Source organism: Camellia sinensis, chromosome 1 (genome assembly GCF_055761805.1).
Source record: "Camellia sinensis isolate YWXY chromosome 1, ASM5576180v1, whole genome shotgun sequence".
In the NCBI taxonomy this organism is placed as follows: domain Eukaryota; kingdom Viridiplantae; phylum Streptophyta; class Magnoliopsida; order Ericales; family Theaceae; genus Camellia; species Camellia sinensis.
The window spans coordinates 119,134,234-119,153,715 of NC_138961.1; the positions used below are offsets into that span (position 1 = coordinate 119,134,234).

At 34.3% G+C, this 19,482-nt stretch overlaps 2 protein-coding genes across 4 annotated transcripts; one reads left to right on the forward strand and one right to left on the reverse strand.

Annotated features, from left to right (window-relative positions):
• The first annotated feature begins 2,874 nt into the window (after nt 1-2,874).
• On the forward strand, nt 2,875-6,088 carry LOC114321372 (tRNA dimethylallyltransferase). The gene is made up of 2 exons (XM_028268545.2): nt 2,875-3,537; nt 5,744-6,088. The coding sequence occupies exons 1-2, from the start codon at nt 3,113-3,115 to the stop codon at nt 5,847-5,849; spliced, it is 531 nt and encodes a 176-aa protein (XP_028124346.1). The 5' UTR covers nt 2,875-3,112; the 3' UTR covers nt 5,850-6,088.
• Nucleotides 6,089-6,813: 725 nt separating this feature from the next.
• On the reverse strand, nt 6,814-15,283 carry LOC114321371 (ABC transporter C family member 10). Of its 3 annotated transcripts, none has more exons than XM_028268543.2 (13): nt 15,054-15,283; nt 14,621-14,740; nt 12,178-14,261; nt 11,686-12,006; nt 11,511-11,597; nt 10,541-11,122; nt 10,267-10,431; nt 9,538-9,832; nt 8,585-8,799; nt 8,196-8,501; nt 7,961-8,024; nt 7,615-7,854; nt 6,814-7,500 (listed from the first exon to the last, which is right to left on the reverse strand). In XM_028268543.2, exons 3-13 carry the CDS (start codon nt 14,215-14,217, stop codon nt 7,388-7,390), a joined length of 4,428 nt encoding a protein of 1,475 aa, XP_028124344.2. In that variant the 5' UTR covers nt 14,218-14,261; nt 14,621-14,740; nt 15,054-15,283; the 3' UTR covers nt 6,814-7,387. The 3 variants fall into 3 exon arrangements, with proteins under 3 accessions (XP_028124344.2, XP_082739410.1, XP_082739403.1); XM_082883284.1 differs by having other exon boundaries at nt 14,395-14,740; XM_082883277.1 differs by lacking the exon at nt 15,054-15,283 and having other exon boundaries at nt 14,621-14,760.
• Between the last annotated feature and the right edge of the window lie 4,199 nt (nt 15,284-19,482).

A 19,482-nucleotide genomic window follows, 5' to 3' on the forward strand; every position in this document is an offset into this window, starting at 1 on the left:
ATTTTCTACAAACAAATTTTCAAGAGTAATCAAACCAAACAAACTTTTCCAACAAAAATCTCAAAATTTTGTTTGGTTACCTACTTTCCAAAATCACACACTCTCTCTCATACACATCAAATCAATCATTTTTTTTAAAACTCTCTTCCCAAAATAATTTTTTAAAATCATTTTTGAAAAAAGACAAACCAAACAAGTTTTCGTACTTTTTATCTCAAAAACTACTCTACAAACCAAACACACCCATAGTGTTTGAGTTCAAGATTTGGTCATATATATATATTTGGTTCATAGATTTGATCAGATACAATTTTCCATGCAAAACCATATATTATTTATATACATGAAATGCAATCTGACTTTTTCCCAGATTTGTTAATGCTTAACTTATGAAGAGGTATCTCAGTAACTTGAATTATATGTGTTGTTGGGCCCAAATCGAATGATAGCAATTTTAGTAAATGAATTTTTTTCACTCAATGCTTCACCAAGTCTTTTATCAAATTCAAATATTGATCCATTTGTATGTATAGGTATTGTTGTTGTTGTGTGTGTATTTCAACTGTTTGATGATTTGTATTTGAATAGATAAAAATTTGATGATGATGATGAAACAAACATATGCTTTTTATTTGTGCAAACCAAATTTTTGCAACTAAAATTTTTATAAATAAATGGTTGCCTTTGATTTGTCCAAATTAAATAGGGATTTTTTCAAGAGAGAAATAGATACGGGAAAAAATAAGAAATTAAACAGATAAAAAATAGAATAGATAGTGTACGGGGGGCAAATATTCCAGCAAGCCCGTACTCCTTTCTTCCGAGCTCCGTTTTTGTCCGATCACCTGCGAGCAAGTAACGGTGAGCTACCCGGCGGTGTGTGGCCGGAAAACCCCTCCGACGGTCAAGTTAGCACACACCTTAGGATAAAGAGAGAGAGAGAGAAGAGTGTTAGAGTATAGAAATTCCTTACAGAATGTTCGTCTCTCGTGTATGGGGGGCGCAGACATGCTTATATACCCTCTGCGCTCCATATCCACTCCCAGTCATCTCCTGACACGTGGCTCCGCTATCCCATCTGTCAGCATAAACCTCGCTGAACATCACCTAATCTCAACTGCCTGCCTTCTCAGCTGGAGCTCGGCAGCCGAGCTTCTCTATCCACGGCCGTGCTATGCTTCATACCCAAGCACTTCACTGGCTAAGCCCAAGGAGGACCGGGCTAGGCGGCATCTCGGCAAAGCCTAGCCCGGGGCACCTCCTGTGGTCGGCCTTCCTGCCGATCAAACGATTACCTCGGCTGACTACGCCTTTCCGGGCGCCAGTCACTCAGCTTGACTGGCTCCACCATCGCCTGATCAAGCAGCTCGTTCCAACCGAGCACTGCCTTGCCGAGCAGCTTCTTTACGGTCTGGGACGGCACATACTTGGCCCAACTCCTGCTCGGCCCAAATCCTGGCAGCCCATCTCCGAGCGGATCGCCGGTCATCTCGGCCCCATGCACCATTAGGCTCTCAACCTGCTCGGCCGTTGCCTCGGCCCAATTCCAGATCATAAATCTCCCTCTCAGATAGAAAAATAAATTATAAAAATTCAACAGATGAAAATAATTTAACAGATAAAAAAATATTTTAACAGATAGACAAAAAATTTAAATAGATAAAAAAACTTAAATAAATAGTCAACAAAAGCCAACAAATAAAAAAAGTCAACAAGGGTAAAATTAGAAACAAAATGTCATTTAAAACCAATAAAACAATTTCTCGCCAAATTATTTTACAAAAGGTAAACCTATTATCAAGAAAAAATATTCACTAGACCTACTGATTTTGACACTCTCTAAATTAAATTTATCACCATTTTTTTATATTTTATTGATTATTGTAACTTATTTTATCTTTTAATACTATTTTAATTTTAAAAAATCAAAAAAGTCTTACAAAATGCATGACAGATAAAGAAATTCAAAAAAAAATTCCTAAAAAAATATTGATAGGCGCCACTTGAATGAACACTATGGCCACGCGCTTGAAATTAGGGGTGGGCACGGGTTAGTTGCGATCATAAAAACTTTTAATTTGCCATCTGTCTGTTAGATTAGTGGATTAGAGAAAATCAATCTGTATCTGTCTATCAATTTGGCGGATATGAATTGAGCGGATTTGGTGGATGGATGCGAATCGATTCGACGGTTTAAAATTTTATAAATTTTCAACATAATTCAACTTGTATACTTTCTAAAAAAAAAATATTACAGTTAATGACTTAAAAAAATTTATAATTACTGCATGTCTCATCCACATATTATAATCACAGCATGCCTCATCCACATAAAGTATTACAATATGTGATTTTTAAAATATAAAAACAATTCAAACTACCAAAATCTTGAACACAACAATAGTAAAGATTGTATGCCTTTGTATTATTACATCTATATCTTTTTTTGAAAACAAAAACAACTAACATGTATCATCTTTTTTATTTATTATTTTTAGAGTTAGAGTTAGATTTAAAAACTAAAAAATATAGATAAATAATATATTTATTTTTTTCAATTCAAAAAATATATTCAAGTTGAAAACTCTTTTTTAATAGAATATTTAAACTCTTTTTCAATTAAAAATATAAACAGAATATCTAAACAAATTGAAAACACAAAGTCTTACAAATTACTAGGGTGCTCGCGGTTTGGCGGTTCGGTTACGGCCAAATGAATCTCAAATCTATCATCCATCCAAAACTAGGCAAATTGAAAAAAATCAATTTACAACCGCCTATTTATCATCACGCATTCATTCAAAATGAGACAAATCGATTCAGTACGGTCGATTTGAGCGGATAAGTATATTTACAATCACCCCTATTCGAGATAATCAACTCGAGATAATCAGGCAGTGACCATCCGCAGCGAAACGAACGACGTCGTATTTTCCTTCTCACTTCTTAATCCTCTCTGCTCAAAAGAAAAGAAAGTTGAGACCCTATCCCAACTCCCACTGTCTTCTTCCTCTTCTTCTAGTATGGTATGGCATGAGAATCTTAGCAGTTAATAATAATTCATAATAATCTCTTCACTATTTCTCTACCTACATCAAAATCCACGAACAAAATGTCCGCCATTTCTCTCTCTAAATTTATCTCCACACTCACAGACATCTCTCCACCCTCTTCTTCGATTTCCTCAACAACTCCATCCACTGTTTCGAGATTTTCCACTTTATACGCTTCACCTTTCGTCAAATTCCCTACTTCTTCTTCTTGCCCAGCATCGGCAAGAAGAAGGAGAAGAAAAACCCTAGTTTTGTCAAAGTCGTCCGAAGAAGCAGAGGTCTCTGCTGCAGAAGAAGACGACGAGTGGCTCAAGAGGCTACCTGACAAGAAGGAGCCTTTGTACTCTCACAGCTTACCTTGCGTTGAGGCCTGGTTGAAGCAATTAGGGTTTTTCCAGAGTAAAGACGATCGAGCTCTTTGGTTCGTCGAAAACCCCGATTGGCACGCTCATCTTTCTCTTGATGTCACCGACCTCTATATAAGGTATATATATATATATATATATATATATATATATATATATATATATATATATATATATATATATATATAAATTGTTGAAGTTCAAGTTTTTAAGGTTTTTTGCGCTTGCTTTGGTGTTGTTCAATCCATGTCTCTCTGATTTTGTGTTGTTTAGTCCCAAGTTAGTGGTGAATTTAGGATTTTGTGGAGTTTGTTTTTGCGGATTTGTTTTCGTATTATTCAGAAGAGGGCTCTGGTGGGTGATGGCTTGTGAATTTTACTTGTGTCATTTTCATGCCACAAATTACTGTTTGATTGATAGTGTGTGTAGCTTTTCACATTTCAGTGTCTCAAATGAATTAAGGTCTTGAATCGATCAATGAATAGTGTAGATAGGGCTCCTAATTTAGTCAATCAATTGCGCCCTATCTACACTATTCATTGATCGATTCAAGACCTTGACCTTCATTTCAGTGTTTTGGCAGTTGATTGACTAAATTAGGATTTTGTTTTCCAGACGTTTGCAAAGAAAGTTATGTTTTGGATTTTTATTTTTTTTTTAAATGGGAAAGAAAGAAATTTTTTTTATTGTTGGGTATTGTTGGTTGGTTGCTAATGAACTGGCTTCTGCATGCACAGTCTTTATCTACTAGAATTTGTAAATAGTCACTATTTTTATTGAAAAGTCCCTATTTTTTACCCTGGATCAATAATTTGCGAAAGTGCATGCTGATAAAAATAAAGCATGTTTTGGTCAGTAAAACTTCTTTGATCAATAATACTTATAGAGTAATGATATACAAATAGAATTTGTGTATAGAATGATGTGGCATCTTGTGATCCATGCATTCCAAATCAAAACATCCACTACATGGCTATAATTTTAAAATATGCCACTTCCACATCAATCTAAATGAGTTTTATGTATAAAATATCTGTTTGTAGATTATTTTCCATACCAACTAAGTATTTTAGTCAAAAAGTTAAAAAATCATTATAAGTTGTCACATCACTCATTCTACTTTTCTGCACATCTTTTTGTAAAAAGTCAAAAAGTTACTAAAATTGTCTATTCCCAAATGAGTGATTCAAAATTCATTGGTGGATGTATTAGTTTTGTTGAAAGATCACATAAGATGCATGTTTTTTACTATTTATGGTATCATTATCTTCATCTTCATCTTCCAACCAAAAAGATCATAACTGAGAAAAAGGAGGATGCCAAAATTTTTCTTTTTGACTTCTTGTATTTTACAAAAAATTATGCATGTTTGAGTTTTTCTTAGAAGGTTTTCCAATAATTAATTTTTGATATAATCCAGAAACCTATTAAAATCAGGTTAACAGTCTGCCGGAAGGTATGGATGGAAAAAGTATGATTGGAAACTTTAGCTTGCATAATTTTTGTAGCCTTGTTCCTAATTGCCATTGTTTGCCTGACTGGATCTATAGCCTCAAAACTCGTGTGTCAAATGGAAAATATGTGGAAACTTTGGCTTGAATCGGTTTCTAGTGTCGGTTATTGTTGTTATCGTTGTAGGTGTATATTTGTTCAGGCAGAGGCTATTTTCAAAGCCATTATGGCTGTATGATGTATCCACTACAGCCTCACACTCGCATATGTTGTCCCATATATGTGATTGTTGCCTATAGGTCTTCTCATCATGGCTATGGAAATAGAACTTCTAATTATTTTTTTAAGAAAATGGTAGGGCCAGTTTTCTTCTGGATACTAAAAGCAAACCATTGTTGCATAGAACTGCACCCCTTATATGGTCACTTAACCTACCCAAAATATACACAAGGTGAAAAAAGGTCTAAATAATCCATTTAAAAATTCATGAATGGAAAGTTTGTTAAATACTTAACTCCACATGATGAATTTATATCCTAAAAATCAGTTCTCCTTGTTTTGATTTGGTGTTTAGTTAACGTATGATATATCAGTTTCATTTGTTTATTTTTTATATTTATTTATTATTTATTGTAAATATAAGGAAACCAGGAAGTGAATATATCTTAGGGTAGCCCTATTTCCCAGGCTAAAAAATTGTGGAAGGGGAAAAGTGCCCCGCCAAGATATAATAATGTACTTGATTTGGAGCATTCTCATCATGTCACAAAATTTTCCCTGGCAATAGGCCACCCTATATCTTATTATTCATATTCCTCCAGCTTCGTTTTTAAAATTTTCACCCACCATCCAGGATTACTATTTGAAATGCAGGTACCTGAAGAGTGGACCTGGAAATCTTGAAAAAGATGTAGAGAGAAGATTCAGTTATGCACTGAGTAGAGAGGATATTGAGAATGCCATTCTTGGAGGACCATAAGGAGGATAACACGAGAGTCAATTTTTGTTTAGTATTCATGGTTTTCCTTCCTGCCATCACTAGAAAGACTCCACAGTTGCAGTGTTAGTTCATCTTTCAATATTTGTTACTTTCTGCTCTTCTCATGTAATTTATTTTGCTAGTATCAATCATATATTCAGTATGTTCCTTTTTAATCATCAATCCTGTAAAGTAAACCATGTCAAAATAAAATTTCTGGTTTATGTTGATTGGCTTTACCATAATGTCAACAGAAACACTTATTGGAAATACGGAAAATGCTTATGGAATTCAATCAATCATTTAGGATATTCTTGTTTCCTTCTAGTCGTTAATAATATTAAGTACATTGAAAATGTAATGACGGGGACCTTTTTTCAGTAGTGCTTGTTTGAAGATGTCATTACCAATTTTGTTGTGGTTGTGGGAGCTTTCTATTTATTGCAAGGAAACAGGAGGGCTCCCCAGTCCCCGCAGCCATTATTTTATTCCGTCACCTAGCTAATAATATTCTATCCTTCCCTAACTTCTATCCTGTCCGTGGTTCTTCCATCCTAAAATGAAGGGAAGGGGGAGGAATTTGATTGCTTAAGATTGGAAAGTTAGAAAGTCAGTTATTTGGTAAAAGATATGTATGGGAAGGATGGATAGGCCGATGAAAGGGCAGGAATGCTCTTTGTTGGCAGGCTGTTTCTTTTGTTATGTTTTTTGTAACCCTTAGGTTAAGAGTTTTTTCATTCAATTGTCCAAGAATGCCTGTGCAAACGTTGTCTAATAAATTTGGAAAATGTTCACAACAGGGATTATGCAGTTAATCCATAATGCCCGGTTGTTTATCAGAAATGAATATATTTAACATCAAGATCCTAGGTTAGTCTTGGGAGTCTGCTCTGTCTGTCCTATTGATTGGCTGGATCACCAAAGCACATTCAGTATATATACAATAAAAGAACAATTCAAATAATTGAGTGAAAAGAAATGTGGCATTAACAAAAGTGAGTCGGCAGAAAGCCTTAAGACAGAGCATGTAGGAAAGAGTGAGTCTGCAGAAAGGCTAAAGAATGCATTCCAAAGCAATGTTGTGTTTAAGAACGAGCATGTAGCAAAGAGTGAGTCTGCAAAAAGGCTGAAGAATGCATTCCAAAGCAATGTTGTGTTGAGATAAATGATAACCTACACTGCCTTACCAAAAATGGGTGCACAACACCCACCGAATACAGCAAGATACATTACACACAATGGCAAAATGGGATAGGATTTTCCGGTCCCCAACCTATTCCATTTTAAAAGGGTCTCCATTGTTATTCTAATACTATATATACACCCATCCCACTTGACAGTTTCTACCCTTTACTGTCCAACTTTTCCTCCTTCTGATCCCTCAAACCCAATTTAGAAAGGCTCTTGAGAGTTCATAGTTTTCACTGGCTATCTATATGATGCAAACCTTCCAACCTCAGGGCATGGACTGACTGTGAAAAGATGGGATTTTCAAACATGATACTGGTAGAATCGCCACATATGAGTACCGGCAAGCATCAATGAGATTCTGCAGAGTGATAATGAGACCAGTATTCCTTGACAAGTCGCCCAAACAGTGAACCTTCTGTTTTCATTAACTTCATTGGCTCATCATACTCTACCAATTTTCCTGTAAAAAGAATATAAAACATTGGCTTCAGAATTCCAGAAGGCTCCAAAATGAGAGTAATTGCAGGAACTGCTATTAGGTGAGGATTGATTGAAAAGGACCAAAAACACTCACCATCGCTCACAGCCAGAACCATCGTGCAATCCATCACAGTTGGTATTCTATGGGCCACGGTGATCACTGTGCAGTCCGCAAACTCAGTCCTGATGGTTCTTTGTAAAATCAAATCGGTTGCATTGTCAATTGATGCAGTAGCTTCGTCGAGCACCAATATCTTGCTTCTCCTCAATAGGGCACGCCCCAAGCAAAACAGTTGCCTCTGTCCCATGCTCCAATTCGAACCATCATCCGCAACTGAATTTAGGAAGAGAGAGAGAAAGAGAGAGAGAGAGAGGATCTGAATGTTAAATTTACTCGGAAAAGGTAAATGGATCTGAGTGTTAAAATTTTGGCTTCTCACCCAAGGAGTCTAGGCCATCTTCTTTCTCCACAACAGCATCTCTGAGCTGACACTTCCCAAGAGCCTTTTAAAATAATAAAAAATATCATATGGTTAGAAATAGCTAGCTAACACAAATAAAAAAGAAGACCTTTTCTTAATGTAATCATTGTTCTGAGTCAATAGATCGATAACCTTCCTAATGCTAATACTACACCACACACAACATGTACACAACAAAGGATTAAGAAATTACCTCCCATATTTCGTGATCGGTATGTTGAGATAAGGGATCCAAATTGTATCTCACGGTTCCATTAAAAAGAGTAGGATCTTGAGGTATAATCCCAAAACGTGACCTTAAATCATGAAGTCCAAGCGTAGATATGTCAATTCCGTCTACCACAATCTTGCCCCCTACAGGCTCCACTAGACGAAATAAAGCACCTATCAGAGTTGTCTTCCCACTGCCAGTTCTTCCAACAATACCAATTTTGTGCCCTCCTTCAAATGTGCAACTTATCCCACGAAGAACAAGCGGTGCATCAGGCCTATATCTGATCTGTTTTGACATCATGTATATATTTCTCAGTCAGTGTGCTACTATCCTTCGTCAGTTTAAATGCAAGTGCACAAAAAATTTACCTGCAAATCTTGAATCTCCACTTTACCCGCAGTTGGCCAATTGACAGGGGGTCGGTTCTCTTCTATCACTTCTGGAGCTTCACTTGGTATGTGCATATATTGGTTGAGCCTTTCCACAGAAATTATGTAATTTGCTAGAGTGCACTGGTTTTGAATGGACATAACAAAGGACATGTTCAATGAGAGACCATAGGACAAAGCCATTCCAATAAATCCTGCAAAAATAACACAAGGTAATGAGAAACATCGTATAAAGAATCAATTGCGGCCATTATATTTATTATTCTATTAATTCATTTCCAACAGATTTGCAATTTATAGAGCACACTATTTTTTTCTTGTTCATATCTATTTTTTGTCTTTAATATTAGTCTATGCTATCTATTTCCACCTTACTTTCTCTTCTTTCCCCTTATGTCTCAACAATCTATATATCTGTAAATTTGAGATTAATCCTTGCTTGGTTATCATTTTTCAAAAACACTTTTCAAAAAATTTTACTTTTTTATTTTTCGTGTTTTTTTATTTTTACTGAATTTTTTAAATATTTTGAGTAATTTTTTTTAATTTTTAGACATACCGAACATAAATATACCTAAAAAGTAAAAAAAAATTGAAAAAAACCTTTTAAAAATTCACTAAATGCCAAAAATACAAGAAAAATACGAGAATTCAGTACATTTTTTGTATTTTTATGTATTTATTATTTTTTAAAAATATTTTTTCGCAAATTTTTTACTTTTTAAATACATCTAAGTAAGGTGCATCTAAAAAAGTAAAAAAAATGTTTAAAATTTTAAAAATATTCACTAAAAATAAAAAAACATGAAAACTAAAAAATTTAATTTTCAAAAAACTTAATTCAAAAAACCCAAACCAAACACACCGATGCACCCTAATTTGTTTGGGATATAGCAATGATAACAGTAAAGGAAAATTAGATAAATACCCACCAGAGCTGAAAGTTCCGGAAGGGAGCAAAACCATGCACAGTGCTGATGAGGAGAGAACAACTGCAGTAAGTGTTTCGAGCCGCTGGATCAACCACTCATTTGCTGCAAAACTGTGGAAAAATGGACTAGCATTTACATCAATGAGGTCAAGATTCTTCACAAAGAACCGATCTTCCTCCTCAAAAGCTCTTATTGTCATGGATCCTGCTATGGACTCAGCGAGATGGTTTGCTACCAAAGACTTGGTTGTGCCATTGAGCCGCATCAATTCTTTCGCAGTGGCAAAGTAGTATCTCTGTGAATAATGCAAGTTTCCAACAATTTTAGTAGTTGAGATTTGAGATTTAACACATGCAGAGTGACAAATCCACTCATAAGGAGGAAAAAGAAGCAGCAGGACACAAGAATTATCACCTTCTGCTTCATTAAGTTTCTGCAACATTGATTGTATTTAATTTGTTTTTCTACTTCCGTTGATTCATCGGTTCACATACCAATTCACCCAACCACTTTGTATTGATAAGGGCTTGAACCGACTCAAATTATAAGCTTTGAATTGTGAGTCATGATTTTAACAACTATGATCATTAATAACACCAATTGCCAAAAAAATCCTAAATCTCCTGTCAACGCTTGCTTACTAAATTTCTTTCATATCCAATTGTCATATTATGTAGGAGATTTAAATAGCAGAAAATATTCCTTGTTAAAGAACCTCCTAAGGATTACCTGTATGCGAATTGCAAAAAGAACCATTGGTACGGAGACAAACAGGACTGGCCAAGTAACAACAGCTAACACCGCAAGATTAGAATACGCATTTGTGGTAGCCCCAACACAGAAGATAAAGCTAAATGGAACATCAAGATCAACAATACTCAAATCAGATGACACCTACATGAAAGGAAAAAAAAAAAAAAAAAGTGAAGATTAGGAAAGCTAGTTTCATGAATATCCTTGATATGCCAAAACACAATTCATACTTAGTGTTTGAGACACTTACTCGACTCAGTATCCTTCCCAGAGGCGTAGAATCATAAAATGACATGGGCGCACGAAAAAGGGAGTTTAATAACTGTGAAAACAAAGATTTTGATGATTGCAGACCCAAAGCAACTGTGGATAGAGATCTACCGAGCAAAAATATTGTCGAGGTAAATCCAATTGCCAAGTAAACTGTAATCAATTGCAATGTGCTAACTTGAGGATTTTCAACATTTGCAGCCATCCAAGAGTTCTGTAGTATCTGACCAATCACAAATGTAAGGTGACAAAGAGCAGCCATGGAGAAAAACAAGTAGCCTCTGTTCTGATTTAAATACTGTATATAGGGCTTCAATCCAATGTCTCCTACTTCTCTCTCTTCTTGTTTAATCAACTGATCACCTTCAGATGCTTTAGATTTCTTCTCGATATGTGTCTTCTTGATCTCTTTGGCTGGAGTTTTAGACTTCTTGGATACCTCTACAACCCTTTCGGAGCCAGCAGTCTCTTTGTGTGCATTGACAAGGTCCTGAAATTCTTGACTCGATGCCAATAACTCGTGATAAGGAGCAGCATGTAGGATTTCTCCATCTAACATCAACTGTCAACAAAAGTGAACTTTATTACAACTGAATTGTGTAGAAGTGATGAATGTTAACAAAATTGAATGTTCACTTGGCTATGCACACAAAATGTGTAGAAGTGTCAAAAAAAGTCACCATTTCATGGGAAAAGAAAATTGGTTTCATTTTAAGGCTATGCCATCGTGGTTGGATATTCAAATTTTTTAACAGCTAATGTGTTACAAATTGGATGGAATTCACTAATCACATTATCTGATAATGTAATAAAATCCACTCCTCTCTACTCACCACATGAGAATTAAACACAATCGACATTTAACTAATATGAATTGCACCAAGAATGCAACAAAAAGAATTTATGAAGAATAGTGTAAAGAAAGCTTCTAAAATGGAAAATAAACTGACCAAAACAGAATTGAATGCTGGAAGAAAATCCACTTGGTGTGTCACGAGTAAGACTGTCTTCCCTGAAAGAGCTTCCATAACATATTCCTATCAAAATCAAGCGAGCTTTCAGCATATGATAGCGTCCAAACTGGAACATAATGGAGCAACACAACAGTAGTCAAAAGGTAGTTACATTAAATAGGCTTGTGGCAGTGTGTGCATCAACGGCACTGAATGGATCGTCCAAGAGATATATATCAGCATCCTGATACAGTGCACGGGCAAGTTGGATTCGCTGCTTCTGACCACCACTGAGATTAACACCTCTTTCCCCTATTTCAGTGAGATCTCCGTGGGGTAACAACTCGAGGTCCTTCACCAAAGAGCACTTCTCTAATGTATCTTGGTATCTCTGATTATCCAAGGCTGATCCAAATAAAATATTTTCTCGTATAGTCCCTGTCTGGATCCAAGCTGACTGAGAAACATAGGCAACAGTCCCATATACTTGAATCTGCAGAATAGAGCAAATGGAACCAAATTCACATATTTTCATATAACAGGACAAGACAAGACATGCTAAGATTGTTTGTACAGGATTAATATAAAAAGAAATTCAATTGTTTGTGTACTTAAGATGTACTCATTAACTATGAATGAAAAGAAGCAAGGAGTAAGATCTTACAGCTCCCTGGACATTTGGAACCTCGCCTAGGATTGCAGCGAGAAGAGTTGATTTGCCTGAACCGACCTCTCCACATATGGCCACCTTTTCACCAGGTCGAACCTCTAAATTAATATTTCTAAGTGTGGGCTTCGATGGATTCTCTTCCCATGATAGATTGGCAGATTTAATGAAGATGTTGTAGTCTTTCATTTCCATGTTGCATTTTTTCCGGGTATTTTTATTCTCCAGCTCAGGTGCCTCAAGAAAATTCACAATCCTCGAAAACGCCACGTTTGCTTGAATGACCACCCCAATTACATCAGGGATAGATCTAACAGGTTCCTGAACAAGACGTAAAGTTGCTACAAATGTAAAAACATTACTAGCATATAAAGGTACTCCAAGAAAGTAGCAAGCCCCAAAAGTGGCGGTTGAGACCAATACAGGGGAAGACCAAAAGAGAAAGCTATTGTATGATTTACGCAACTGAACTGCTGATAACCATTTATATTCTACTTTCCTCAAGTTTTCGATGACATTCTTGAAATGACTTTCCCACGCATATAGTTTCAAAACTTTCATGCTCACGAGAGCCTCTGAACTAGCCTTGAGCCGCTCATCTTGGGCCACCATGAGCCTAGACTGGAATTTATGCTGTAATTTAGCGAGGGGAGTATTGCAAAGCACTGTGAGAATTATCACCACCAAGGCTGCAATAGTCGCAAGCCCTACTGCACGAAACAAGATTATCAAAGCAAAGCAGAGCTGGAGGCTTGTAGTCCAAGTTTGATGAAACCAATAAGGAAACTCTCCAATCCGATAAGCATCTGTGGAAACATAGTTCATTATCTCGCCAGCTGAGTGTGTGGCCTTAGCAGCATTGGATAGTCTTAATTGCTTCTTATAAATGGCTGCTGTTAGCAAAGACCTTACTTTTAGACCAATAAGTCTGCTTCGAAAGTACCACTGCCTTTGCGCCAAGGACTCTATGCTCTTTGAAAAGAAAAGAGAAATGGCCAACACATATCCCTCATATTTAAAACTTTCGTTACCTTCAGCTACTTCAATGAAAGCATTGAGAAGCAGTGGACCAGCAGAGATGGTAATGATCTTTAGTAGTGCAAAGAAACCAGACACTAAAATCTCCGTCCAGTGGCATATAACTATTGTCCTCCAAATTGAAGGTTGAGATGACGGATCAATTTGTTTTTGCTTATTAAGTTGCTCCATGAATAGCAAGTAACACGCTTCTGCTCGATCTTCCTCACGCAATTTGGGTATATCTTCATTGTTAAGAGTTTTCTCCTTGCCCCTTTTCATCAATGGGTTCAACCACCAAAACGACATAATACTTAAAAACCCAGCTTTGGAAAATGGATTTATGGTAACAGGCTCAGTTTTAGTGCTTCCATTGGCCTCACCATTCAAGGGGGTGTAACCAGTCTCATCAATTTCTTCATATTTGTAGCCCTTGTAAGTGCATACTAACAATAATATTGCTCCAACAAAAGAAAGGACATCTAAAGCTACCTTAGTTGACACTTGTTTGTTGGAAAGGGCAGCAAAGACTGACAAACCAAAAACAATTCCGGCAAACACGAAGGCAAGAATTGACAAAAGCCTCAACGGACCTTTTGGAAAATGTTTTCCTCTAAGGCTTACGGTTAAGCCCAATGACAACCATGTGAATCCATGAAACAGAACTAGAAACCACCAATGTAGAGGTAAAACAGTATGGGACAACCTTAACCTCTCCTCTAACATCCAAATACCAAAGCCCAGGTATAACAATCCCAAAACACCATTAAAAACGGCAGTTATAATCTGCAAACGTGAATTTCCATGAACGTGGCCCGGAAAGTATGCAGACTTTGATGATTTCTTCTGAATCACATTGAATAAGAGCATAATCAAGAGCAATGCATCAAAGCAAATGATCAATGCATGGTTGACACATGACAAAGGTTGTGTCACCATTGAAAAATCAGTGTCGCAAGGCGTTCCATTGACAGCCGAACAATCAGATTTTCCACAAAACACAGTCCACAGGCCCTCCATTTCTTTTTCTCAGTACTTTTTTTTTTCTTTCCCCCCAGCAAACTCTGCAATTTCACACAAGAAATGTATTCAGAAGATAAAAAAATTATATTTTTTATTAGATCATTGTAGGGTCTAAACAGAGTAAAACGTATATAATGACTAATTGAGATAATGAACTAAAACCTCCTTGTTTACCATGAGAAAGAAGAAGTAGAAAAGCTTAACCACTATTGCAAAGATTGAAAGGCTTCTTTAATGGAATTGATTTAAAACTAGGAATGCTCTCTCATTGAGCATAGAGAGAGAGAGAGAGAGAAGATATAACATGGTTTGTGGGTGGTGTTGTCAGATTCTTCTCTCTCTACAAAGAAGCTTACAAAAAGTAGTTCAAGAATCAAAACTCAAAGCACCGACAACATACCGAAAGTGGCCAAAAAATGCAGGGCCTTTTTTTGATTCTCCTGTCAAACCTTTTTTGGCAGAGCTTTCTGCACATTCATCCACATTAAACCAAAACGCTCCAATTCCAAAAGTTTCAACACTGAGAAAAGAGAAGAAAGACATGATAAAGAGTTTCATGGGTATAATATATGCATCTACATATATACGTATAGTGAGAGAAAGACATCATAAATTGCAGAACAACCATTTGCTTGTTCCCAAAAAAAAAAAAAAAAAAATCAATGGAAGAGAATAAAAGAAGAAGAGATTAGAATGTCAAGGAATAAACAAAAAAGGAAAGAAAAAAAAAGAAAAGAAAAAGAAAGAAAGCATTGGAAACGAAACAAGATTGACAAAACCCGTAATCAAACCCAGATAGGATTTGTTGGTAAAAATGATTAGAAAGACTTTACCGCCACAATTATTGAACAGGCAATATTTGATATTGAGGAGGGTTTTTCCTCATACGAGTGGAAAAGAAAGTGAGGAGGAGGATGATTATATAGACATGACACATACATCAATTCATATTATGTCTGTGAGGTTCGGGTTAGAGGGAGGAATATGGAAAGTGAGAAATCGTCATGGCTCACGTCTGTTGGAGAAGGAAGGAGGGACATGTGGGTGAGAATGTGTTTGTCTTGTTGCCCTCTAAAAAGGGTATACAGCTATATAATTTTTTAATTATAATTTAAAATATTAAAATTATATTATTATTTTTAAATTATAAAATATATGACGCACATGTATGCTTTGTTTGAGATATTTTAAAAAAGTAAAAAAAATTAAAAAATTAATATTTTATTTAAATTATATTATCTTATTTAAATGATATAATTTTTTTATTATATCATTTTAAACTTAACTCATATTTTATAAAAAGTTAGAAGAGATACTTATAAATAACATCTAAACAACCCCTTAAAGAGTACAAGTGGTGGTGTCTTTCAATTTTCCTTTTTCTTTCTTTTCGGTCAGATTTGTCGTCTTCATGTATTGTTTGTGATTCGTGATTTGATGTACATAAGAGGCGTGCCTAAATGTGATACAGACACATCAAATGCATATATCTATATATTATGATATCTGATAGGAAAAGAGGAGGAGGGTGGATTTGGGGAGCGTAGAAAGCGTTGCTTCTACGCTGCTGTCAATGCCCTCTTCGATCGTAAGATGGATACCATGCCGCACGGGAGTAGCTCTTCACTGGCTCCACCCTCTTTATACCTTTCAAGATTTTAGTTCGTGGTGGTGATTCAAAATGATTATTAGGTAGATTTTGAAGTAGTAACATATATATATATATATATATATATAAATTAATCGGATATTAATAAATATATTAATTTATTATATTTTATTTTATAAAATAAATAATTTAAATCAAGATCATATTTATTATTAATTTTAATTAATATGTCTATCAATGTTAATCAAATTATATATATGTATATATATTCTTTTGTTTTTGATTTATGAAATAAACGATTTGAATGCCAATCACGAATTTCGTGGACTCATAAAGTAAAATCTTAATTGAAAAGAGTTGCTCTTATACCACACACATAGGTCATGCTTGTTTAGCTTTATAGGATGGGGGGGATTAAGAATATGATGTGATTGAATAAGAAAATTATTAGTCTGGTAGTATTAAATTGGAGATAGATAAGGAATGATGGTTTGTACACCATCAAATTAATAATACTATAGATAGTATTAATATATTAAATTAATTATTATTTTTTATTTTTTGTATTTTTTAATATTATAATTATTATTTTTTATTCTAAAAAATATAAATTTTGTATAAAAATTATTTAAAAATTCATTAAATATAAAAAAGGGGTAAAATGATTTTTTAATTTCAATCCAAGGAGAATGGATTAACCATCCCAACTCCTCAATCGACATGCTAATCCCACTTTTAAGGGGGATTAATAGTTCAATTGAACTAATAATCCTATAATATTTTAACACAACCAAACACGATTTTGATGAGCCCACAAATTTTTAATCTAATCATCTCTTCTAAGAGTCCAAACAAACATAATCATAGACTCATTTCTTGTTGCCATACGCTTACTCATTGCCAAAATTTGCTAGGGTGAATTACACTAACCTCCTTCAAGTTTAGAAAATTTATATTTTTTTAACATGATTGTACTAGTCTCTTTTAATTTTGTAAATCACGCAATAGTTATATTTCTTTTCATTAGTAATTTGTTAGTAAAATGTTAAACGAATCAAACTACTCAAGTTTAACTTATGTTTGATTCATTAAAAGTTTTTTTTTTAAAATCAATTTATTATGTAAAAAAATCAAAGTCGATAACAATTTTAAACTCATTAAATTTTTAAGTTAAGTTTGAACAAATTGTTACTCAACCTGACAAACTTATATGCATTACAAAAAATCAATATACTCAAAATAAAAAGTGAACAGTTTCAACCCATAAGTTTAATAATTAATAATTAATAACAAACTTTTGCTGACAAAAAAAAAAAAACCCAAAATTTAAGTTAGTTTAGCGCATTTAGGGGTCATTTGGGATGACCTAAATAAGTGTATTTTTTGTCTTTTTACGAAAAAATATGCAGAAAAGTAGAAAGGTGAAATGATGAAAAAAAAGATAAAAAAATAAAAAATAAAATATTTTGTAATAGCTAAACTTGGCTTTAATTTCTAAAAAAAGGCCTTTTGGCTTTGAATTTCATTTTTATTTTATTTATTTTTTATTTTTTTTTTGGGGGGTGGGGAACGCAATCAGTCCATATGATGCAAAAATTCTCCATTTTATTGTACTGAATTCTCCTTGTACCACATGTTTTAAATTATCAACTATATTGCACGTGTTTTATAACCAACAAAGATTAAAACTCGAATTCCGCTGCAAAACACTCTAGGTGCTGGAGTTTATAATAACATAATTATTTAAATAGGGTAAATTACGCTAACCTTTCTTGAAGTTTATCATAATTATACGGACTTCTCCTATTGTTTCAAAAATTATATAAACTTTCTTTACTTTTGAAACTAATATACAAATAACGCCTTCTGTTATCTACTCGTCCAAATTTAAATAGATTTAGGCTGATGTCATCCAAAATTATTCTTCAAATTTCAATATTGTCCTTACCTCTCTCTCTCTCTCTCTACATATATATAAACACATATATATCTTATATATATATATATATATAAGATGGAAGCAGTCTAGTGAATGAAGAAGTAACACGAAGGATCTTGATTGGTTGCCATTACCAGGTAAGTATTTATATACTCCGGATGTCGAAGTAACACGAAGGTTCCTTTTCTCTACAATTGTTTGCAGTTCTCTTAATTTGTCAAAAACCTTATATGTGTCTTTTCACTTTGTCACTAGCCACCCATCTTTCGTCTCAGGTCCTCAGTAAGTCCTTTGGTTAGGCAGTATTGGATACATAGGGGTTCTCCGGAATGGCTATGTGTGAACACATCGTATGTGAAAACATGATAAGTTTAGACAATGTATTATAATTATAGAACACCAAGGTTTTGTTATTCAAGCTTCTCCATTTAAATTACCTGGTAATGACAATGAATTAAAGAAAGTCATTGAACAAAACAATTATACTAATCAATGTTTAAAAACAATTGGAAAATAATTAGATAAAATAGAGACTAATTTAGATGGATATACGCCTAGTCATTCCTCCAAACAATCTTTAGACAAACCTTTAATTAATTTACCTAGTCAACGTTCCAAAAGAGATAGTCTGGTCACTCAGGATAGTTCTACTGTTAAAATCATAGAACAATTATTCACTAAGTTAGCCTCTCTTTCAAATGAAAAAGCCGCTTCTCCTGCAACTGAAAAATGTCTTACTGTATTAAACCAACAACCTACTCTGGATATTATTTCTCATCAATCAGAAACCGACACATCTGACAATGAAATTAATCTTTTAGCTCAGCAATTTCAATCTTCTAATCTTAATCGAATTACTTATCCTAAAGTAAATCCTACAACTCTTACAAAAAATTGGTACTCTAGACCTATTCCTCCTGATCTCCAATATGAAGAAACCAATCTTAATAATCAATTTTCTGTTTCTGCTAAAAAACTGTATGAATGGAATATAGATGGTCTTAGTGAAGATCAAATCCTCCAAAAATTAAACCATTTATCCATGGTCGCCAATAGTTATCTTAAGTATCCAGATTATACTAGACCTGAAATTGTTTCATTAATAACCTCTGGTTTTACTGGTATGTTAAAATCTTGGTGGGAAAAATATCTTACTAAAGATCAAAGAAAATCTATTTTACATGCAAGTCAAAAAGATGAAAATGATTTACCTATATTTGACGAAACAATTGGCTATTATAAACTTGATGGTATCAATACCTTAATCTATACTATAGTTAGACATTTTATTGGTACACCTACTAATATCTATTTTAGAATACATGATCAACTTAGTAACCTTACTTGTCCAACATTAAGTGATTTCAGATGGTATAAAGATGTTTTTACATCCAGAGTAATGTTATGCGAAGATTGTACTAAATCATTTTGGAAAGAAAAATTTATTAATGGTCAACCTAGTTTTTGTGCTAATAAAATTAGAGATGTTCTTAGTCAACCTACTTGCATAATCGAATATGATAATTTAACTAATGGTGATATCATCAGTACTATTCAAAAGAAGGATTAAGAATGTGTATTGATCTAAAACTTAGTCAAAAAGCTACTAAAGATAAACATAAAGCTAAGTATGAACTAGGCAATTTTTGTGAACAATATGGCTTACCTTCAGTTGCACCCTCTCGACGAAAACATAGTAAAAATAAATCTTCTT